At 51.1% G+C, this 24,060-nt stretch overlaps 1 protein-coding gene across 1 annotated transcript; it reads left to right on the plus strand.

The window, feature by feature from the left end:
• Positions 1–278: 278 nt before the first annotated feature.
• On the plus strand, positions 279–23,757 carry IGFBP5 (insulin like growth factor binding protein 5). The gene is made up of 4 exons (XM_032754550.2): positions 279–1,390; positions 16,780–17,009; positions 17,630–17,749; positions 18,978–23,757. The coding sequence occupies exons 1-4, from the start codon at positions 1,054–1,056 to the stop codon at positions 19,107–19,109; spliced, it is 819 nt and encodes a 272-aa protein (XP_032610441.1). The 5' UTR covers positions 279–1,053; the 3' UTR covers positions 19,110–23,757.
• Positions 23,758–24,060: the final 303 nt, after the last annotated feature.

Genomic DNA, 24,060 nt, shown 5'->3' on the forward strand with positions numbered 1-24,060 from the left:
CCCATTCTCTGCAGCCCCAGCCTGTCCCCCTTGCCCCTTTCTTACATTCCGCGGGGAGGAGGGCGCTGTTCAGAGGGGAGGAGGGCGCTGTTCAGGGAGCGAAGGGGAGCCCCCTTGTGTCTAGAAGGCCTCTCCCCACCCCCACCCCGTGTGAGTTTGTACTGCAAAGCTCCTTGGCATCCTTGCCTGAGTTGGGTGTTGGGAAGCTCAAATTGCAGCTACAAACTGGCTGGCAGCCAGGGGCCGGCTATTTAAAAGCGCCTGCTCGCCCGAAGCCCGTAGTCTCTTTGGAAACTTCTGCAGGGGAAAAGAGCTAGGAAAGAGCTGCAAAGCAGTGTGGGCTTTTTCCCTTTTTTTGCTCCTTTTCATTACCCCTCCTCCGTTTTCACCCTTCTCCGGACTTCGCGTAGAACTGCGAATTTCGAAGAGGAGGTGGCAAAGTGGGAGAAAAGAGGTGTTAGGGTTTGGGGTTTTTTTATTTTGGTTTTTTTTTTAATTTCTTGATTTCAACATTTTCTCCCACCCTCTCGGCTGCAGCCAACGCCTCTTACCTGTTCTGCGGCGCCGCGCACCGCTGGCAGCTGAGGGTTAGAAAGGAGCGGGGTATATTTTAGATTTTAAGCAAAAATTTTAAAGATAAATCCATTTTTCTCTCCCACCCCCAACGCCATCTCCACTGCCTCCGAGCTCATTATTTCGGTGGTTGCTTGGGGGTGAACAATTTTGTGGCTTTTTTCCTCCTATAATTCTGACCCGCTCAGGCTTGAGGTTTTCTCCGGCCTCCGCTCACTGCGTGCACCTGGCGCTGCCCTGCTTCCCCCAACCTGTTGCAAGGCTTTAATTCTTGCAACTGGGACCTGTTCGCAGGCACCCCAGTCCTCCACCTCTCTCTACATTTTTGCAAGTGTCTGGGGGAGGGCACCTGCTCTACCTGCCAGAAATTTTAAAACAAAAACAAAAACAAAAAAATCTCCGGGCGCCCTCTTGGCCCCTTTATCCCTGCACTCTCGCTCTCCTGCCCCACCCCGAGGTAAAGGGGGCGACTAAGAGAAGATGGTGTCGCTCACCGCGGTCCTCCTGCTGCTGGCCGCCTATGCGGGGCCGGCCCAGAGCCTGGGCTCCTTCGTGCACTGCGAGCCCTGCGACGAGAAAGCCCTCTCCATGTGCCCCCCCAGCCCCCTGGGCTGCGAGTTGGTCAAGGAGCCGGGCTGCGGCTGCTGCATGACCTGCGCCCTGGCCGAGGGGCAGTCGTGCGGCGTCTACACCGAGCGCTGCGCCCAGGGGCTGCGCTGCCTCCCCCGGCAGGACGAGGAGAAGCCGCTGCACGCCCTGCTGCACGGCCGCGGGGTTTGCCTCAACGAAAAGAGCTACCGCGAGCAAGTCAAGATCGGTGAGCGCGCTCGGTGTGCCAGTCAGTTACGCGGCGCACGGGCGGGGGGACACGGGACCGGCCGGGCCCGCGCGCTTTGCGCAGCAAGTGGCTTCGAGCTGGGGTGCAGCTCGGGAGTAGTCGGGGAGGGTCCTTGCACCTCGGAATTGGAGTCCTGGAGGATCCTGCTACCCTGGGGAACTGTCTAGCCGAGTCTATCCCAGCTTTCGCTCTTTCTCCTTCCTCCTTCCTCCTTCCTCCTTCCTCCTACCCACACCTTGCCCGCCCCCTCCCCCTACTCTGTCCGAATACTGATTCTGAGCTCCTATTCGGTCACAAGGTCCAAATCCGCTGGTACCCTATCTACGGTCTGAAAGAGTGTATGTTACATTATCAACTCCCTCCTCCACCCCCTCGCGCCCCGCATACGTTTTTTTCTGAACTTGGAAAAAAATCTCTTTTGTTAAAATATTATTTTAATTGCGGCCTGGAGAGAGAGGCATTACCCATCTTCTGAGCTAATTCCACCTTTGTCCCTCTTGGCCCCTCCACCCCCGTGCCTCCAGACGTTTCTATCCCTCCACCCCTACACACACACCACAAACACCCCACATCCTTGGTAGCTAATGCCTTTCGGGTAGGAGCCCTGAAGCCCCTCCCATGTGCATAACCATTGCTTTTTATTGAAGATGATTGCCTGTGGTAGATGGTAAAACATATTTAACTGCAAAATGACTTTTATTTTATCCCAGGAAGGGAAAAATACTTTAGGAGCGCGGGGGTGCGGGGTGGGGGTGGGGAAGAGTGGGAAGGAAGGGTTTGGTATTCTGTGCCTGGTGTTCGTTTCTGAATCTAATTCCTTTTCCCCCTCTCCAATTTAGATTTTACCTAGGATGAAAGGTGGACATAGGGCTGGGAGGCAAAAGGGGATGTGAGATTCAGATCTTTCAACTTCCTCGCCTATGCAGATTCCTGGCACCATCACCACCTCCACCCCCGCCCCGCAATTCCTCCCTCCGCAATCCCCCCCCGCCCCCCCCATCTCTTAAACCAGATCACAAGTGGGTGTGGATTAAGTGCATGAGGGGCCCTGGAAACGCAGAATGCAAAATTCAGGGGGCGGAGACAGAAAAGCCACGCACTGGGAGCCTCGCCTCCTCTTGCCCCGCCCCCGGGTTGCACCGCCCCCAAATTCTCGGCGCCAGGAGTCTAGGGTTGAAATGATTGACACAGCTACTTGTTCAATCAGAACAGTTCTACCCCCTTAGACTGAGTTTCTTTTTGGAAAGAGTTACCTGATCATTAGTTAAAAAAAAAAAAAAAAAGTTAAATAAACTACATAAAAGTCTGGGTTCTAAGACGTCAAACTGGCTATTGATTCTCTCCAAAAGGGGTTAAAACTTGGCTAAACAATGTTCATTTGGCGTAGTTTAGATACGGAGACAGTTTAGTTAAGGGGGCAATCCCCTTCTCCCTCCCTGTCCCTTTCCATTACTCACGAGCACTCTAACATGAGTTTTCTTAAGTGCAAACTTCAGTCACTATAGGGCAGGAGAGGAGTGCGTCCGCGCTTGCCAGGAGGCCGGAGAGCTTCCTGTATTCAGCTTCCGTCCCCGCAAACCCTGCAAGGTTTGAGTGGCGCAGGCGCCAGCCACTCTAGCTTTGCAAGAGATAGTCGATCTCCAGGTTGCAGCCTGCAAAAAGAGGAAAAAGGGAAGACGTGCCCGCCCTGGGAACTCCAGAGACTGGCTTGTGAGATTATTTTTATTAAGATCCACTTTTTAAAGGCGGTCCTGCCCGCCTTCATCTTGGGGGATGTGGATTTGGAAAAGCCTAGCGGAGGGGGAAAACATTAATTGATTTCCCGGCTTGGAAGCGACCGCCCTGGGTAACAATCCAGTCACACCGAAAGTACGTAAGGTGTCACTCAGCCGCATCCTGGCTCCACTTATTATTTGCCAAGCGTGTAGTGTGATGTGGCTAGTGTGAAGGGTGTGCACGCAGGGCGCACGCGCGCGCAATTGCTAGGCGAGCACGGAGGGCGCATCACACACACACACACACACACACACACACACACACACACACACACACACACACACACACACACACACACACACACACACACACACACACACACAGACACTTCAGTCCAAACAAGATCCCCTGTAGAATTCCCTGCCGCCCCTTGCTCAACCCCCACCTTCTGAGTGCCTTTGAGCCAACCCGAAGCCGCCTGTTCTACCCGCCCCCTCCCCAGCACTCCTCTCCAACTCCACCCCGCCGAAGGCAAGTGCCCGGCCGGCTGCTGTTGCTGGTTGGCGGCGGTCCACCGCGGCTGGTGCCGACATCTTCTTCCCGAACAGATGGGATGGGAGTGGGCGCTCCTGGAAAGGGCGTTTTAGCCGGACAACCATTGGGCGGGTCCCAAAAAGTTGGAGATGGTGTAGAGACCGTTCTTAAGGAGAGAGAAATGGACAGAGAGAGGGAGAGTGCACTTTTGGTCCTTTAGCCAAAATTCCTGCTTCCCAACCCACCTCCCACCTCCCTCTTCTCCCCCACCCCCGCCAAAATCTGAGCTTGCAGATGTGGATTTGCTCCCTCCCTCCCGCAGTTGCAGCATACACACACAAACACACACACACACGACATATTATATCTACATAATGCGTATTATATATTGTATATATGTTATATACTATATTCCATATATTTATAGGTAACCAAACATGTATAACCCAAAAAAGGTGCATTTCTGGAATCAGAAATGGGGAGCAGAGGAGAGTGAGGTGGCAGGCAGCCAAAGCCTCTGGGAGGGAGAGGAGAGGGCAGAGGAGAGGGTGTTTTGCTAGGCTGTTGCTGAGCAACTGGAGAGGGAGTGGGCCCGAGAGCAGGGTGCTGAGAGCGAGCCTGGCTCTGCATTTCATTCTGGCCAGTTCAGGAGCAGAGACAGATGCGGAAAAAAGAATGTGTGTGAGGCTGGAGGGAGATGAAAGACGGGAGTTATTTGATGGGCAAAGCTCAGTAAATAGCGGTGAGTGGAGGGAGTCAAGGAAGTACTGGGTTTGCTTTCGGGCATTTTTGGTGGGCAATGAGGTTTGATGGGCTGGTCCCCAGCATAGATACCGGGGTTCGGGTAGGTCTCCTCTGTGCTGGTGAGACATTCAGTTTGAGATGTAGGGAGCCGTGGGTTCTGGCTTTCAGTTCTGTCATTAAGAAATGAGACACCGTGGGACAAAAAATAGGCTTCTGGAAAAGAAAGCAAAAGCATTACCTAAATAAAAGTGAATTCAGCCTTTGCTTCTTTGAGGGGTTTGGCCTCCATCACCCTGGCTTCAACTCCAAGCCTGGTCTAAATGCCATGTTGAAGTCAAGTTCCAGAGTTAGGTTTATTGGCCAAATTTATGTCTGGGTTGAGCAAGATCATGGAAAACTGAAGGAGCCAAATTCCTTTCCCACCCGCACCCCCTCCCTCTGAAACAAGTCTTTGAGAGGATGGCTGCCCTGAGCCAACCAAAACGGGAGTTGGGAAGAAGAGATGGGGCTTTAACTGGACTTTTCTTGCCACCTCCGCCCACCGCCCCCGCCCCGGCCTCCGCCTCCCCCCGCCCCCACCTTTCTGCTGTGTCAGCTCAGACTAGAAGAACAAGCAGAGTTAGCCCTAGTGAGAGCTCATTTTCTTTCCATTTCTCTTTTTCCCCTTTCTCACCCCTCCCTCCTACTCTTCCCTCTGCCCTTCTCCATCCACCCCCCGACCCCCCACCCCAACTCTAAGGCATCCCCTGAGGGCTTGAGTTTTAAGTCAGAGCAGCTGTGAGTTAGTCCCGGGGCTTGGGCTGGATTTGAGCAGGCAGGTGGGCCTGCAGCTGCAGAGGGTGGACCAGCCTGACCCTAGGAGCCAGAGGTCACCGTGAGGGTTACAGCAAAGGGCATGGGAGCAGGAATTCCCTGCAGAAGCCCTGGCCCCCTTAATAGAGCGAAGAAGAAGCCAGCGGGAAGGGGAGGTAATTCTTGTCTAAAGTTTCTACTTTGTACCTGAGCAATGCCTATGAAACTTTTAAGATATTTGGTGTGTGGAAAATAAAACTCTGGAGAAGAGATCACCACACTCCAGACCCACTACATCCAGAAACTGGAAGAAGATCATAAAGAGCAGGTACCAACCAGGGGCCAGAGCAGAAGGGAAGAGGGCGGGAGAACGGCTGCGTTGAGAGTCAAGCAGGCGATTTGGAGGGGTTTGTTTAGTTTTACATTTGCTTTTTCTCTACAGTTGGTCCAAAAGCTGCAATTCCCAGAGACTATCCTTAAATTGCAATCTGGACATGTTATTCAAAACAGTAAGACTGATTACATATTGATTACATACTTGCAAAAATCAATAATAAAATAAACAAGGAAGGCAGTGTAGGCTTCTACTCCTCTCCCCCAATACCAGTGAAATCCCCCCCTTTTATTTCCAGTTTCATTTCTTTCCATAAATTCTGTTATGATGTCATTTCTCTCTCTCTCTCTTTTTTTAAAACATATAAATCCAGAGGAGTGACTGAACATCTCTGTGAGGGGGAGAGGTTATATTCCCACCTTGGCCACTATGCTGTTGGTTTAGAGCACCTAACCAGGTTAGTTAGTTAGTGCCTGGCCATTCAGCTTAGCTCAGTCCTAGTGTCTCTCCAGAAACTGTCTGGGTATTGGCCAAAGAATGTTAAAGCTGGAAGGAACGCATAGCCATCATCACAGTCAAGGTCCTAGTTTTAGGATGAGGATACTGAGGCCTTGAGCGGGAAGTCACTTGCCCAAGATGTGGCAGCAGGATTAGAGGCAGACAAGGGGCTGGGACTCAGCTCTTCCCGGCAGGGGCTCCAGCACTGCATTCAGCCATTCCTGGCCTTCTCGCTAGTCACTGGGGCTCGTTCCTGGGCCTGGGCTAACTTGCAGTAAGGCCTTTGGCAAACACTGCCAGATGCTATCACACCATGACATAAGAACCCACAATCTGAAGGCGCTCTGTTTTAGGGGCAGTAGGAAAAGGAGTGAAGCGGCCCCAAAGTGGAGAGGGCCACACTCTCTTATCTTCACACTCACTTCTGTCCCTTTTTCTACACAGTCTTGCATACAAGCCTGGCTTAAGCTAGTGGTTTGGTCAGAGAAAGAGGACCAGGAGGGTGTGAAGGAGGGGTGTTGAGCCCAGCTTTCAGGTCCATGCGCCAAACCTCATTTTCTACATGACAGGAAGCTCTCCTGATGTGGAGAGGCAGGCAGGCCCTGGCTGCCTCTAAGCTGTGCAGAGGCCTGTAGTCTTGAAGAACACAGTGCAGAAGTGGCCCGCTTCCAACAGCACAGTCCTCATGTGGTGCCAACAGAAAGCAGAGATCGAGGGAGGGTGTGGTTGGGTGGGGTGAGTGTGGTAGCTAGGAAGTTCTGCATCCAAAGGAGAGAAGGAAAGCCATATACCACCAAAGCTGATAAGGAAGAGAGCATGAGGGCTCCCTGGCTTTCATAGGCAGGTGTGTCTCAGATCTTTCAGCAGGAGAGGAGAGATGTGCTTCCAGAGGGCAGCTGGGGACTTCCGGTTACGCTGCAGGAAGTGCTGAGAGCCGTTCTAATACGTCCTGGAGGCCGTGGCAGCTCCTCCTTCTGGGATGCTTAGGAAGGAGGCAGATAAGATAGGCCCCTTTTTCCACTAAGTCAGACCTGCCAGGTGAACTATAGGAACATTTTAAATGAACTCAGTTATCTCATGTTTGACCCCTCAACCTAAACCATCAGGCCCCTTTCCCTGGCCTAAAATAAGGTCCCACTGAATCTGCACTCAGAGCCAGGCCTCAGATGACCTCTGCTGATTCTCTGAGTTGTTTTATGTGGGTTCCAGTTATCCCGAACTGGGACTGTGACACCCCTCTGTCACCTCAGCCAGGATGACTCTTCTTCCAGATCATTCAGAACAGCACTTCTAATTGAAACATAATACAAGCCACATTTGTCATTTTTAATTCTCTGGTAGCCACATCTTTTTTAAAAAGATAAAAAAAAAACCAGGGAAATTAATTGTAATAACACATTTTAACTGAATATATCCAAAATATCCTTTCACCACATGCTCAAAATAAAACAATTATAATGAGATATTTTACATTCTTTCCTTCATATTTAGCCTTTGAAATCCAGTATGTTTTTTACACTTACAGCTCACCTCAATTCGGACACTAAATTTTCATTGGAAATACTTGATCTGTATTTAGATTTCATAAAATTTACAGTTGAAAAAGCAGAGTCACATACCTGAAGCATTCCAAACATACTTTAAAATCTTTCCAATAACTGAGTTATCTGTTCTTAAATTTAAACTAATTAAAATTAAATAAATTTTAAAATGTGGTTCTTCAGTTCCCCGGGCCACATTTCAGGTGTTCAGTGTGTATCTGCACGTGGCTAGTGGCTACCAGCAAACCCCTCTCTCACCTGAGAAGGGAACTGCTGTCCCCACTCTTTCCTTTTGCTCCCAAAGACTCAAAAAAGAGGAGTCTCTGCTTTCGTTGACAGGCAGGGCTCCCTTGTTTGGTCCCTAGCAGAGCCTGGGCACCTTCTTAGGGGCCTCAGGAGAGAAGAGTAAACCCTACTTCCTCCCTGCCGCCCCCTTCTGGTCATGCAGAACTTTGGGGGAATGTGGCTGCGGCTGGCAATGTTCTGAACTGGCTGTGGTGGATCATGATGGGAAAGTAGCCAGGAGAAAAGTAGCCCAGTGCTTCCTCCAGAGGCTGCTCCCCACCTATCCCCCCACCAATACCTTCTCATTTGGGGCGGTATGGGGAACAGACACTTCCACTAAGCAGGCTGCCACTTCCCCAACTCCAAAAGAAGCTTGGCTGGAGATTCTCACCCAGGGACCTGTGCATCAGCGTGTATTTCCTATGTGTACAGTTATCGCCAGCTGCTTCCCAGGGACCAGGAAATGTGAACCAGAGTCACAACCCCAAATCCTAGTTTGGCATCAGAAAAAAACAAGGAGCCTCTCTTTACCTCTGGTCCCTGGACAGTGGGGCAGATGTAAGCGGGACCTCAGCCCCTTACTCTGTGAGGTGTCACCTTCCCACCTGTGGCATCTACACTGTGGAGGGCGGTGGGCCTCCTTTTCTCTATATATCTTCAGGGAAGGAGACTAAGTGCCCTTAACGCAGCATGAAGGAATGGGTTAGGCAGAGGAAGGACTCCCAGGAGGAGTTCTCTAAGTGGAGACAGGTCCACAGAGCACCTGTGCCAAGTCCTTTTCACCTGGTGTTGGCCAACAGACCCCCAGAGACAAAGGTTGAGCCAACACTTTCTGGAAGACCTTCCTGCAGTCCAAGGAGCCTTAGATCTTGTGGTCTACAAGTAGGCGTCTGTCAACCAGGTGTCACAGCAACCAAATTTTTAGTTGATGATTGGAACTAGGGAGGTGGTAGGAAACAGAGCACTACAAAGGCAGAGACCTGTGCTGAGAATGAATTAGCACACATCACCCTGATTAATCCTCAGAATATAAGGGAGAAGGGGCCATTGCCATCCTTCCCATAACGCAGGTGAGAAAACCGATTTGGAAAAAGGAAGAAGAAAGTAAGGTCTTTGGGAGGCTGAGGCGGGTGGATCACGAGGTCAAGAGATCAAGACCATCCTGGGCGTGATGCTGCGTGCCTTTAGTCCCAGCTACTCAGGAGGCTGAGGCAGGAGAATCATTTAAACCTGGGAGGAGAGGGTTGCAGTGAGCCGAGATCATGCCACTGCACTCCAGCCTGGCGACAGAGTGAGACTCCATCTCAAAAAATATATAAAATAAAATAAAGAAAGAAAGTAAGGTCAAAGTAAGTCTGTACCAAGGTTTGTTTGTTTATTTATTTTTAGAAACAAGGTCTCACTCTGTCACCCAGGCTGGAGTGCAGTGGCACAATCATGGCTCACTGCAGCCTCCAACTCCTGGGTTCAAGCCATCCTCCCTTCTCAGACTCCCCATTGCTAGGACTATAGGTGCACACTGCCACACCTGGCTAATATTTCATTTTATGTAGAGATGGGGTCTTGCTGTGTTGCCAAAGCTGCACCAAGGTTTACTGAGCTATTGTCAACAGCTTCATCTTCCTCCCAGAAAGGGCAACTGAAGGTTTAGGGTGGCACAGTTTGCTGTACCTATTCAGTAGTGGAGCTGGGATTTGAACCCAGGTGGTCTGGTTCCTGATTCTGAATGGTTATCCACTATACTACATGGTGTCTGTATTTCTCTGGTAAGGATAGAGATATACTCCCAGCTTGGCCAGCTTTGCTGTTGGTTTAGAGTACCTAACCATGTTAGTTCTCCTGGCCTAAAATGGGGTAGGGGGGCTCAGCTGGGTACAGCTACAGCCCTCATCATCCAGTCAGTAGGACTCTGAGTCTGTTCAACTCCCCTCCGGGGTCTTCCTCCTGGCTTTCCGCCACTCTTACAGCTGCTTTTTAGGATGATAGCTTTGGGGGTTTGTTTTTTTCTTGAAAGGTTAGTGCTCATTTCCTCCTCAGCCCATAATTCAGGTTAAAAAGAACCCAGAACATGCATGCCTATTTCTGACGATCGAGTAAAAACAAAAACAAACAAACAAAAAACAAACAAACAAAAGAACGTCTTCTGAGAGAGACTGGCGCCAGGCAGGTGCTGGTCAGAGATGGGATGGGTAGGAAAAGCGATGATGTTGCCGCTTCCCTGAAAGCCTCCACAGCGCCTTCCCCCGCGCCCCTGCCACAACCACTATGGCCTTTCTCCTTGTGCAAACGCACACACACAAGCGCAGAAGAGCCATTTGACATCCACAGCTGGGAAACAGACTTCAAGAGACTGAGACATGTCTTACATTTTTTAAAGCAGTGAACAGCCAATCCCTCATGCTTCCACCAGCCTTGTATTGTAGGGAGGAGCTGGTGGCTGCAAGTTGGCTAGGGACCTAGGGTTGGCAAGGGAGGAGGGGAACTGCAGAACATTCTAGACTGGGCCTCAGTATTTTCATCCATACCCAGGCACAGGCCAGTGCCGTCAGGCCAGCACTGACCAGTAGGACTTTCTGCAATGATGGAAGCGTTGTAGGTCTGCAGTGTCCATATGTGGCCACGAAGTCCTTGAAATATGGCTAGAGTGACTGAGGAGCTGAATTTTTCATTTTATTTAATATTTATTTAAATAGCCACATTGGCTAGTGGCTACTATATTAAATATATACACATATATATATATGTGTGTGTATATACATTTTGTCTCACTCTATTGCCCAGGCTGGAGTGTAGTGGCACTATCTCAGCTCACTGCAACCTCCACCTCCCAGGTTCAACTGATTCTCCTGCCTCAGCCTCCCAAGTAGCTGGGATTACAGGCACACACCACCATGCCCGGCTAATTTTTGTATTTTTAGTAGAGACAGGGTTTCACCATGTTGGTCAGGCTGGTCTCGAACTCCTGACCTCGTGATCCACCCCCCCTTGGCCTCCCAAAGTGCTGGGATTACAGGCGTGAGCCACCATGCCCGGCCTAAGTGGTACATTAATGTATAGTAGCCTTAGGCCAAAGAGAAGCCCAGTGAATCCAGGAGCACCCCTGCTGTTTCTCACACCCATGGTGCTCATCTGTCTGCCTCCGTGTGCCCTGTGGCAGGGTTATCTTGCTTCAGGGCAGGGGCATGAATGAGATAACCTCCCAAGGCATGCACTGGGCTCTAAGCCCCAGCTTATATTACAGAAATACTTCCAGACCTACTTCTCTTTGCCTCTTGGGCAGATTTACACATCTCTCCATTTAAAGGTTATTTATTGAATACTATATGCTGGTGAGACAAAGAGAAATGACAAAGCTCTGCCCTTAAGAAGTTGGCTATTTAAATTCCACAGAGGGGACTAGAATGAAACCCAGAAGAAATTCAGCTCTCTTTTTCATTCTTTGTAGAGAGATTCTAGGCGTCCTCATCTTATCTTCTGTCTAGAAAAGGAGATGGGAGAATCTCCCCAGGTCTGGGTGGCCTGGCAAAGCCCGACACTCTTCCTGGACTGTGAATTTCAAAGATGCCTCTGTTTCTTCAATTTTTGTAAGTTAAGGCACAATATCTGGGTCACCTAGTTTTCTCTTACAATTGATTATTAGGTCAAGCAAGATAGAGTGATAAACTAACACCAGCCCAGGAACAGGCTGTTAATAGCACCGGGGTGTGACTAAGAGGTCCGGGGGTGGGGGGTTTAGATTTTAGGCAGGCAGGTCTCCACCTGGATCCATCCATTGCTATGACTAGCAAGCAAGGTGGAGCCAGAACCCTTCAGACTCTGCCGGAAGAGAACAGCCGTGGCAAAAGGGCAGATTTGGAGACAGTGGTTGAGCTTGGGCAGGGTACATGCGTTGTGCAATTGTGCAGCATGTGGTATTTCTCACCCTAAGATGCCTCTAGGTCTATAGCAGCTGGGCTTGCATCATGACACTCTCTGTGTTTGCCAGGACATAGAGAATGGTGCAGTCCTCAAACACGTGTTCATGTTACCATGGGGAGAGGCCCATGTACCGTGTGTACCTCTGTGGATGCTGCTGCACTGGGGTGTATGGGGAACTCCTTATGAATGAAAGAGGACTGAGTTGGTCACCCAAATGTGGCAGGGGCTAGAGGCATTGGAGAGCCAGTGGGAAGGACTGGAGGTATTATATAGAAACCAGAGATTTAGATCCCACCCCAAAGGTAAATACTGTATCCAGAAAATATTATCATCATCCCCTCCCTTAGTCATTGAATAGGATTATGAAGGTAAGGTCTGGCCTCCATAGATCCCAGCAGGAGAAATGGATGCTGAGCATTCCACATTTCCCATCCTCTGCAAAACCCTCTCAGAACAGCATCTCATGGGCGGGGAAGTCTGGAATATGTCTCTCTTCCTTCCTGGATCATTTTCCAATTGCAGGTTACAGAAACAGCAGAATGCCATGCACAAAGAAGCCCTGTTCCCCTCTCCCTCACCTGCCTTCACTCTCCCACACATGGGTTCTCTCTGGGCCTCGCTTGTTTGTCTCCCTGACTCTTTAAATATATCCTGCAGACACACAAACAGAAGGAAGGGTTTTATTTGAGTGATTATTACAGAAGTAGGAGAGGGAGGCACCCAAATTCCAGATTTATTTTTTCTGTGAGACAGGGTCTCACTCTGTCCCCCAGGCTAGAGTGCAGTGGAGCTATCGAAGTGGAGCAATCATGGCTCACCTCAGCCTCAGCCTCAGCCTCCAATCTCCAACCTCCCACCTCCTGGGCTCAAGCAATCCTCCAGTCTCAGCCTCCTGAGTTTCTCAGACTACAGGCGCACGCCTCTATGCCCAGTTAATTTTTGTGGTTTTTTTTTTGTAGAGGGGGGGATTCACCATGTTGTCCAGGCTGGTCTGGAACTCCTGGGCTCAGGCAATCCACTCACCTTGGCCTCCCAAAGTGCTGGGATTACAGATATCAGCCACCGTGCTCAATTCCAAATTCCAGATTTTAAAAACACTTCCAGGCTAGGCACGGTGGCTCACGCCTGTAATCCCAGCACTTTGGGAGGCCAAGGCGGGCGGATCACGAGGTCAGGAGATCGAGACCATCCTGGCTAACACGGTGAAACCCCATCTCCACTAAAAATACAAAAAATTAGCCCGGCATCGTGGCGGGTGCCTGTAGTCCCAGCTACTCGGGAGGCTGAGGCAGAAGAATGGCGCGAACCCAGGAGGCGGAGCTTGCAGTGAGCCGAGATTGCGCCACTGCACTCCAGCCTGGGCGAGACTCTGTCTCAAAAAAAAAAAAAAAAAAAATCGCTTCCAGTCCCTAGAAGTGCGCCCATGCTGTGTGGGTGTCAGTCTCCCACGCCCTCTGCTGGCCACATGGAGATATTGACCTGTTTGTCAAACAGGTTCCAGAGCTGACTGTTGAGTTCTTTTGCTGTTCACGTGCAGAACAATCTTCACCAGGAAGTCCTCCCGGGTATCCTGCCTAGATCCCTTCTGCAACCTCAGTTCATTTTCTCTTGATGAAATAGCTCCAGAGTAGCTAGTCTACTTGTTCCTTCTTGTTTTATCTAAAACTTAAACCCTTCCAAAATTGAAAGCCTATTTATGACTCAGCCACAGAGCAGCTGAGTCGAGCTAGCTGCTTCTGGCACTCAGCTCCAGTCTTACTTTCCAGCCCTTTAATCTCTGTGGCTCTGCCCTGGCTCCCCTCCAAGTTTCCGCTCTCTCTGGAGCCTACAGGTGACCACAAGATCCTGATTAGTATCTTCGACACTGGACTCTGCTGCTGCCTAAGGAATAGGTCCCATGGGGTTAAGTGGCACCAGAAACTGGGAGGCACATCAAAACGTTAAGCCTGCTCTTCAGAAGCAGCCAAAAAGCTTGCAAAGCTGGGGAAGGTGTGCCCTCAGGAGACTCGCCTTGGGGAGGCTGGGAAAAGGAGAGAGTTTGCAAAAGCGTTTTGAGTTCCTTAAATGAAGAGAGATATGAGAATCTACATTTTGTATGCCAGTATCACGGTCGCTTGGCCCTGGGGCAGTACTTGAACACTTTCAAAGAAAAGAGGTCAAAATAAATTTACCCCAAGGCATATCAAACCTTTGTCAACAGCCCCACCCCCTCCCAGAAAGGGTGACTCAAGGTTAAGGACAGCCCACAGCACTTCTTAGAAAAAGTCCCAAAAGGTGAAAGGTCTTGAGAAGAGCTGTTGAGGGAAGGCTGTGGGCCACCATGCTTCTGTGTCCCCCAGGGCTAAAGAGAGAATAAGCTGAAATGACAGCTGGAGAAGGGCACCCTCTAACCAAATGGACAGAGTCTCCCCCAAAAGGTAGCCAGAGGAGGATGGAATGGCACCCCCATTTCAGATGTCCTTAAGAACTAGAGAGTTAGATGCTTATTTCCGCTTGGACACAGGGGGATGGACTACATGGCCTACGGAAAGGATTCCAGGAACTGCTACACCAGCCACAGGAGAGAAGCCAGCTTCCCAGGCTCTCTCCCCTTGAAGAGGTGACAATGTGTTGGCTCTCCGGGCCAGGCTGGGGCAGCCCACTGAAGAAGACGCAGAGACGCATGCGCTGGTCAGCAGCCAGCCCACTCCCCCACCTGCCCTCACTTTATCCAGTTACAATCTTGATTGGGGAAGGGGTCCAGGCTTCTCCAACCTGAACCCCCTCTAGGCTTTCAGTGGCCACCATTTCCTGCTTGCCCCTCCCCCTACAGGAGTCAACTACTTTTTGAGGATTAGAATGCTTGGTGATGCTGAGTTTGAGTGGCGTGCCTCCAGTCCCTCGATAAGACGGGCCCAAAAGCCCTTCTGTGCAATGGTTAGCACTGCCTCTCCTTACTCCCTCTTCTCCAAGATCTGAGCCTCGGGGTGAGGCCTGTGTTACTAGATAATGAAGCCCCAGCCTTTCAATTTGTACAAAGTCCCCAAACCAGCCATGCTTCTCCCTTCCTCCTGCCAATCTCACTTGCACTACAACCAAGAAAAGTCAGTTTACCCCAGACCATGACCCCAATCCCTAGAATCCTGCATTCTACCTACTAGGGATGTCACCCTATTGATGAGTTGTCACAGCAGGGTTTGACAGAGCAGAATCGAGGTACTGGGACATCAAGACACGACGGGGAAGAGGGGGTGAGCGGCCAGAAGGGGTACCAGGACTCTCAGGTTGCATTTTATTCAGGGAGAGCCCACCCACCACCTTGCTATTTGCTTTCTCCGAGTCATCATCTTCCTCTCCAGTAATTACCTCCCTTCTTTTCCTGTGAATAAATACCCAAAGCAACTCACCACCAGGAACGCTGCGAACACTTGGAGGCTTCTTTAGGGCAGGGACCTTCTCTGCCGAGGCCTTAAAGACCAGATACCTATTTCATGAGACCTGACAAATCCTGAGCCAAGAGAGAAACAGATGCTTGGGTGCTTCCTGCCACCTGCCATCCTGCCTAGGTTAGGCCAGGTGTCCAAATGCCTTTCCTAATTCACACCTGGAACTTGCCCAGGGCTGCAAGCTCAGAAGTCGGGTTCTATACCTGCCCAGAGGCATAAAACAGTGTCTTCTTAAAAAGCTTCTCTTTCCTTGCACCCCACCCCTACTTCCTGGAATTCTACCCACTTATTCTGTTCCCCATCCCAGATGTCTGGCAGTCACTGTTCCCGGGCATCCCAGCGATCATGGAGTAGATGGAGAACAGAATTTTCTTTCACCTCATTTCAGTTATTTAAGGTCACTCAAAGCTCTATTTTCTCTTTCCAGTATTTGAAAAAAGAGGGAGGCAATGAAGACAGGGCCCCCCACCTCCACTCACCCCTGCACCTGGTCCCACTGTGGGGCATCCTGGCCACACGCTGCCCGCCTGGAAACAACAATCTAAAGTTCCCCCACTCTGGTTCCTCTGAGGCTGGGGGAGGTCAAGGATCTGAGAGGAGAAGGGGACCCAGGGATGGATGCCTATGAGATAAGAATTGAGGGGAAATCTGCGCACCAAGAAAAGGCCGGACGGGTGGAATTAAGGATCAACAAATACATGAACAAAGTCTTACTTCTCTAAAGGTCAAAAGCCAGCTAAGTATAGACTGTCACCAAGCCACTCCTATATATAACTGTCCCGGTCTCAGCCAGCTGTCGGCCTCTCTCAGTCCAGAGCTGAGTAACATCCCAGCCTCCCAGGCCGCCGAGCACGGCACCAGTTCTGAGCCAGAGCGGGAGCGAGGCCTCCGACTTCCACTTGGCCCCACGCCGGTCGCCTCCGGGCCTACACTTCTGGCTCTCCTGTCCCCTCCTCCTGTGGTTTATGAAGGTCCTCACCACCCTGCTGCTCCAGACCCCAGGACCCCCTCCTCCTAGGTTCCCCAGGTCCAAAGAGACCTCAACATCCAGCAGCTCTGAAAGTGCAAAGATCTCACTAACAGGACAGCCTTTGCCCTTCTCGTCCATGCCCTAGCTGTGTCATTTTCCTCTATGGGCCCAGATTCCCGGGTTCCTACTTCTCAGCCCCACCTCCAGCCATGTCCCATCTACTTGGCCATCCCCCGGCAAGCAAACCGCTCACTGCCACCTTCATCCTTGCAGAGGCCACTTTCCTCGCCCTTCCTCCTTCCTGCCCCCAGAAGGCCCGCTCCGTCCTCACCCATCAGTCCATCAGTCTCTCGATTCTCCTCCTCTGTGAAGTCTCCCTGCCTATGCTCTCTGCTTGACTCCAAGCATGCCAGAAACTTTCTGCCACTTAAATGAGCATTCCCTCTGCTTCCTGGTTCCTATCCCCCTGCTTTCAGGGTGTGCTCCAGCAGAGCAGAGACACATCTGCTTCAGCCTTTATTACTCCCCTCACCCCAAACTGCCCAGCCCTGGGCTCTGGCCATGTGCACCTTGGCCCATGGGGGCTGACCCTCCGGCTCCTTCTCCTGCAGAGAGAGACTCCCGTGAGCACGAGGAGCCCACCACCTCTGAGATGGCCGAGGAGACCTACTCCCCCAAGATCTTCCGGCCCAAACACACCCGCATCTCCGAGCTGAAGGCTGAAGCAGTGAAGAAGGACCGCAGAAAGAAGCTGACCCAGTCCAAGTTTGTGGGGGGAGCCGAGAACACTGCCCACCCCCGGGTCATCTCTGCACCTGAGATGAGACAGGAGTCTGAGCAGGTGCATCTCGGGGATTCCCTCATTCCCCCCCCGGCTTTTGACCTTTTCCTGCATCTAAATGGACATTCCTGGTGGCAGGAGGTGCTTAGGCTAGACCTGGCAGAGGACCTACAGCCCACCATGTGGCTCAGCTTGGGATGTGGGAGGAGAGTTTCCAGAGCATACACTTGTCAGGGCCAAGGGCTTGTGCGAGTAAGTGGGAATAGAGGCGGTGCTCATTTGAGGAGAGTGTGTGCCAGCCCAGCAGCCACACACCAGGTACCTGGGCCCTGCAGCTGTGTCCAGTCCAAGGCAGAGACTGAATATTCTCCTAGAGCATCTAGAGACGGGAACCTCTGGACATTGTTACTCAGCAGAAGAGAAAAGCTGCAGGGGAGGGGGTGGCCTGGAACACAAAAGAGAAAGTATGGCTCCGTACCTGGCCAAAGGCAGGCTTTGTATAATCCCAGCACATGTGACAAGTGACAGGGAGGAAAGATCTTTGGTACAAGATGATTAGAACCAAAGGTGGTCACTTTCCTCCCAAGACCCTTCGGCCCCCACCCCCTGGGCCATTCGTCAGCGCAGCTAGGTGGTTTTCCCTTGGTCTCGCCACGCCTCTCACCTTCCTGTCCACACAGGGCCCCTGCCGCAGACACATGGAGGCTTCCCTGCAGGAGCTCAAAGCCAGCCCACGCATGGTGCCCCGTGCCGTGTACCTGCCCAATTGTGACCGCAAAGGATTCTACAAGAGAAAGCAGGTACGTCCCCTGCCCTGAGCTCCCAGGCTCAGATGGCTCCGAAAATGGCACCTGCCAGGAAACTCCACCTTGGGCAAGTGCCTAAGGTTTCCACCGTTAACCACTTAGTGTTTCCTGGGCCTCAGATACCCATTCATACACCACGATCACGACTTTCCACATTCCCTACTACGCTGTAATCCATTTCCTCATTCTCTCCTATGCCGTAATCCATATGCTTTCCACAGGTCGCCTTAGCTACATGAATTCATTGCAAAAGGAAAGTCTGTAATACTATCGCACAGCATGTATCATTGGTGCACCGCACACTCAGGAATTTAAACCGTATTTTCTCTGTGTACCACCTGAAATCAGCTCATGTCCCTTCACAGCCAGGCTTCCCTTTGGGAATGGTTCTCAGATTTCCAAGGGCATTCGATCCCTGGAGGGCATGGCTGATGGCTGGGCCCCACCCCTGCAGTTTCTGATTGGTAGACCTGGGGTGGACTCTGGGGTGGACAGGTGACCCTGATGCTGATTTAAGGGCACCAATAATCTGAATATAAAAGCCAGGCCACAGTGGGGCAAATCTTGGCTCTGCCACTTACTAGCTGTGTCCCCTTACTCACCATTTAATGTCTCTGTGCCTCCAGACCCTTGTGTAAAATGGAGAATGAGGAGTAAGTGATTGATCTTTGTAAAGCACTTAGAACAGTACCTACTGCATACCAAATGCTGAGTGATGTCTGGTACATGATAACACCACAAATGATGCCTCCTCCTGTTATTATTATTATTACCATCATCATTATTATTGGATCATGACTCTCTTGAGAATCCCTGCAGAGTTTCAGGTTGGGGGAACTCGAATGGGTAATATTTAAAAAGGGACTGTAAGCCAGGCACAGTGGCTCACGCCTGTAATCCCAGCTACTCCAGAGACTGAGGCAGGCAGATCACTTGGGCTCAGGAGTTTTAGACCAACCTGGGCAACATAACGAGATCCCATGTCTGAAAAAGAAGGAAACAAAGGGATTGAAGGAGCTAGCCAAGGGTAGGGCTGCCTAAATTCACATTTTCCCTGGGTCTTTCCATGAAACGGGGACACGAGAAACCCAAGGGTCGGGTCTAGCGCCCTCAACTCTCTGGGGATGAGAGTCTTGCCTTGGAGTAGAGAAGAGGCCGGGCAGGGAGGAGCAGAGCCCTGGGGTGCGGCCGTCCTCATCACCTGTTGCTCTACTCACCCCAGTGCAAACCTTCCCGTGGCCGCAAGCGTGGCATCTGCTGGTGCGTGGACAAGTACGGGATGAAGCTGCCAGGCATGGAGTATGTTGACGGGGACTTTCAGTGCCACACCTTCGACAGCAGCAATGTTGAGTGATGCGTCCTCCCCCCACCCTTCCCTCACCCCCTCCCACCCCCAGCCCCGACTCCAGCCAGCGCCTCCCTCCACCCCAGGACGCCACTCATTTCATCTCATTTAAGGGAAAAATACATATCTATCTATTTGAGGAAACTGAGGACCTCGGAATCTCTAGCAAGGGCTCAACTTCGAAAATGGCAACAACAGAGAGGCAAAAAGCTAAAAAGACACCCCCCCTTTAAATGGTTTTCTTTTTGAGGCAAGTTGGATGAACAGAGAAGGGAAGAGAGGAAGAACGAGAGGAAGAGAAGGGAAGGAAGTGTTTGTGTAGAAGAGAGAGAAAGATGAATAGAGTTAGGAAAAGGAAGACAAGCAGGTGGGCAGGAAGGAAATGCACTGAGACCAGGGAGGGGCCCAACTTTCACGTCCAGCCCTGGCCTGGGGTCGGGAGAGGTGGGCGCTAGAAGATGCAGCCCAGGATGTGGCATTCAATGACACTCTTGGGGTTTCCCAGTATAGATTGGTCAGGGGGAGAAAGGAAAAGGCAAAACACGCCAGGGCCTCTCCCGGATCTGTCTCCTCCTCTAGCCAGCAGTATGGACAGCTGGACCCCTGAGCTTCCTCTCCCCTTACCTGGGCAGAGTGTTGTCTCTCCCCAAATTTATAAAAACTAAAATGCATTCCATTCCTCCGAAAGCAAAACAACTTCATAATTGAGTGATATTAAATAGAGAGGTTTTCGGAAGCAGATCTATGAATATGAAAGACATGTGCGTATTTCATTCCCCAGGCAGACTTTTTTTTAGAAATCAATACATGCCCCAATATTGGAAAGACTTGTTCTTCCAGGGTGACTACAGTACATGCTGAAGGGTGCGGTTTCAGCCCTCATTTAATTCAATTTGTAAGTAGCGCAGCAGCCTCTGTGGGGGAGGATAGGCTGAAAAAAAAAGTGGGCTTGTATTTATCTACAAGACACCATATAGTCATATATAGGCATATAAATCTATTCTTTTTCTCTGTTTTTTTCTTTCTTCCTTTCTTTCAAAGGTTTGCATTAACTTTTCAAAGTAGTTCCTATAGGGGCATTGAGGAGCTTCCTCATTCTGGGAAAACTGAGAAAACCCTTATTCTCCTAATACAACCCATAATAGCATTTTTGCCTGCCTCGAGGCAGAGTTTTCCGTGAGCAATAAACTCAGCTTTTTTGTGGGGCACAGTACTGGACTTGACAGTGATTCCCCACGTGTGTTCATCTGCACCCACCGAGCCAGGCAGAAGCCAGTCCTCCGTGGTGCACACAGCACGCGCCTCAGTCCATCCTATTTTAGTCCTTCAACCCTCAGGAAGTCACAGTCTCCGGACACCACACCACATGAGCCCAACAGGTCCACGATGGATCCACCAGTCCCACCCCAGCCTTTTCCTTTCATCTGAACAGAATGTGCATGTTTGGAACCCTCCCTCACTCTCCACGCTGGCAGGGCAGGAGGGAGACTGAAGTAAGAGATGGCAGAGGGAGATGGTGGCAAAAAGGTTTAGATGCAGGAGAACAGTGAGATGGATGGTTCCGGCCAGAGTCGATGTGGGGAGGAACAGAGGGCTGAAGGGACAGGGGGCTGCTGTTCCATTCTAGCTTTGGCGCAAAGCAGCAGAAAGGGGGAAAAGCCAATAGAAATTTCCTTAGCTTCCCCACCGTATGTATTTTCTGGAATTTGAGAGGAAAGAGAGGAAAATGGGGGAATGGGTTGCAAAATAGAAATGAGCTTAATCCGGGCCACAGAGCCAGGGAAGGTGAGTAACTTTAGGAGGGTGCTAGACTTTAGAAGCCAGATAGGAAGAATCAGTCGAAACTGGCCATGCTTTGGAAGGGAAAAGACTATGTGCTCCGCTGCCCACCTTCAGCCTGCAATGGGGGACTGAGGCCCACGAGTCTTTCCAGCTCTTCCTCCATTCTGGCCAGTCCCTGCATCCTCCCTGGGGTGGAGGATGGAAGGAAGGGTGGGACAAGCAGGGAACGCATGATTCAGGAATGCTGTCACTCAGCAGCCAGATTCTGAACCAAGAAAACTCCCATTATCCAATGACTTCCTCAACCAATGGGTGGCCTTGTGACTGTTCTTAAAGGCTGAAAATATCCAGGAAAGGCGGCTTGGACACTGGCCAAGGAGACCCCTTCGTGCTGTGGACACAGCTCTCTTCACTCTTTGCTCATGGCATGACACAGTGGAGACCGCCTCCAACAACGAATTTGGGGCCACGAAGAGGAATAGCGAAAAAGCGAATCTGTTTCAATTGATGGGAACCCTATAGCTATAGAACTTGGGGGCGATCTCCTATGCCCCTGGACAGAACAGTTGGCTGGGGACAGGAGAAGTGCTTAATCTTCATGAGACAAAGGGGCCCGATAGGGCCAGCAGCCACAAGGACTTGACCTGCCAAGTCAGCACGCCCCATCTCTCTGCACAGCTGTCCCCTAAACCCAACTCACGTTTCTGTATGTCTTAGGCCAGTATCCCAAACCTCTTCCACATCACTGTTCTTTCCACCCATTCTTCCTTTGCATCTTGAGCAGTTATCCAACTAGGATCTGCCAAGTGGATACTGGGGTGCCACTCCCCTAAGAAAAGACTGAGCCAGGAACTACAAGCTCCCCCCACATTCCTCCCAGCCTGGACCTGATTCCTGAGAGGGGCTCTCTCTTCGCGCACTGCGTCTGGACTTTGAGCAGGCTTCTGCCCCTTGCACTGGCTTTTTGCTGCCAGCCATCAGGTGGGGGGATTAGAGCCTGGCGTGAGTGCGCCAGCCTCTTCTGGTTTCCAAAGTTCGTGCCTGCTAACCCAAACCTGTGAGTCTCTTCTGCATGCAGGAGTTTCTCCTGGGCAGCTGGTCACTCCCTAGAGAAGCTGGGCCTTCATGGACACATGGAACTAAGCCTCCCAAATGGGCAGTCTGGCTGAGCCCAGGGTGGGGAGACCCTGGGAAGGGAGGCACTGGAAGAAGACGGCACCTCTTCCCCCGTGGCAGGGTGTGAGGGAGGCAGGTTTGGAATGGTGCGAGTATGGCAATCTAAGCAGGGGTCTCTTTGACTCCAGGCTGGCCTTTGGCCGACTGTCTGCTCACCCAGAGACCTTGGACTCCGGGCTATCCATGGCTCCGGGTCTAAGTGCTGCCCACTCCCACACTCACACCCACAGAAGGTCTCTCCCATCCCCTTTAGATTTGTGCCCCACTCCGGCAGTGGGGAAGATGCCTCTGTCTTTCCCGTGACTGCCAGGAGATAGGAAAGCCCAGCCAGGACTGACCCGCCTTCCTCCAGCCTCCCCTGACCCACCCAGCAAAGCAGGGCACCTGGGGAGGAAGAGACTGGAACCTTTCTTTGACAGCCAGGCCTAGACAGACAGGCCTGGGGACACTGGCCCCATGAAAGGAGGAAGGCAGGCGCACGAGGTCCAGGGAGGCCCTTTTCTGATCATGCCCCTTCTCTCTCACCCCATCTCCCCACCACCACCTCTGTGGCCTCCATGGTACCCCCACAGGGCTGGCCTCCCCTAGAGGGTGGGCCTCAACCACCTGCTCCCACCACCCAGCGGTTAGCGAGACAGGGTGCCACGGCAACCGCCAAGCCCCCCTCAAGGTGAGACAGTACCCCGGATCCATCCACTCACCCCTGAGAGGGTTCCGGCCCAGAATGGGAACCTCAGAGAAGAGCTCTAAGGAGAAGAAACCCCATAGCGTCAGAGAGGACATGTCTGGCTTCCAAGAGAAAGGAGGCTCCATTTTGCAAAGTGGAGGAGGGACGAGGGGTGGGGGTTTCACCAACCAGCAACCTGGGCCTTGTACTGTCTGTGTTTTTAAAACCACTAAAGTGCAAGAATTACACTGCACTGTTTCTCCACTTTTTATTTTCTCTTAGGCTTTTGTTTCTATTTTAAAACATACTTTCTTGGTTTTCTAATGGAGTATATAGTTTAGTCATTTCACAGACTCTGGCCTCCTCTCCTGAAATCCTTTGGGATGGGGAAAGGGAAGGTGGGGAGGGTCCGAGGGGAAGGGGACCCCAGCTTCCCTGTGCCCGCTCACTCCACCGGTCACCGGCCACCAGCCGGAGTCTCCTCTCCACTGCCACTGTCACACAGTAGCCCACATGGATAGCACAGTTGTCAGACAAGATTCCTTCAGATTCCGAGTTGCCTACCGGTTGTTTGTTGTTGTTGTTGTTGTTTTGCTTTTTGTTTTTTTTTTTTTTGAAGACAGCAATAACCACAGTACATATTACTGTAGTTCTCTATAGTTTTACATACGTTCATACCATAACTCTGTTCTCTCCTCTTTTTTGTTTTCAACTTTAAAAACAAAAATAAATGATGATAATCTTTACTGGTGAAAAGGATGGAAAAATAAATCAACAAATACAACCAGTTTGTGAGAAAAAAAAAAAGCAAAAAAAAAAAAAAAAAAAAAAAAACACCTGAATGCGGAAGAGCTCTGCTCCTGTTTAGCATTTTGTACTTAAGGAAATAAAAAACCAACAAAGGATCTCACATTTTCTTAAAAAGTGAAGATTGCTGTATACTATTTATTCAACTTATAATTTATGTTACTCCTTGATCTTTGTCTTTTGTCATGACAAAGCATTTATTTAATAAAGTTATGCATTCAGTTAGCCTGCGTCGGCTTCCTCCGAGGGCTCAGGGAAGGCAGGCAGAGGGAGAGGCAAGCCCCCGATTCTCCTCAGGTCACAGCCGAGAGGGGATGGAGAAAGGCCCCCGGCGGGATCAGGGCTCAGCAGCCACATGGTCCAGAGAGAACCCCCCAGCCCCCAAGACAAGCACTCCCCCTGGAGCTCCAGCAGCCCCTTCCTCATCTGTCGGAAAGCCACCACAGTCATGGAACCCAGGGCAACCTACATAACCTCCCCAGGCCTCCATTTCCTTGTGGGTAAAACCTCATAGAGCTGCTGTGAGGA

This window comes from Hylobates moloch, unplaced genomic scaffold, assembly GCF_009828535.3.
Source record: "Hylobates moloch isolate HMO894 unplaced genomic scaffold, HMol_V3 SCAFFOLD_1, whole genome shotgun sequence".
NCBI lineage: Eukaryota > Metazoa > Chordata > Mammalia > Primates > Hylobatidae > Hylobates > Hylobates moloch.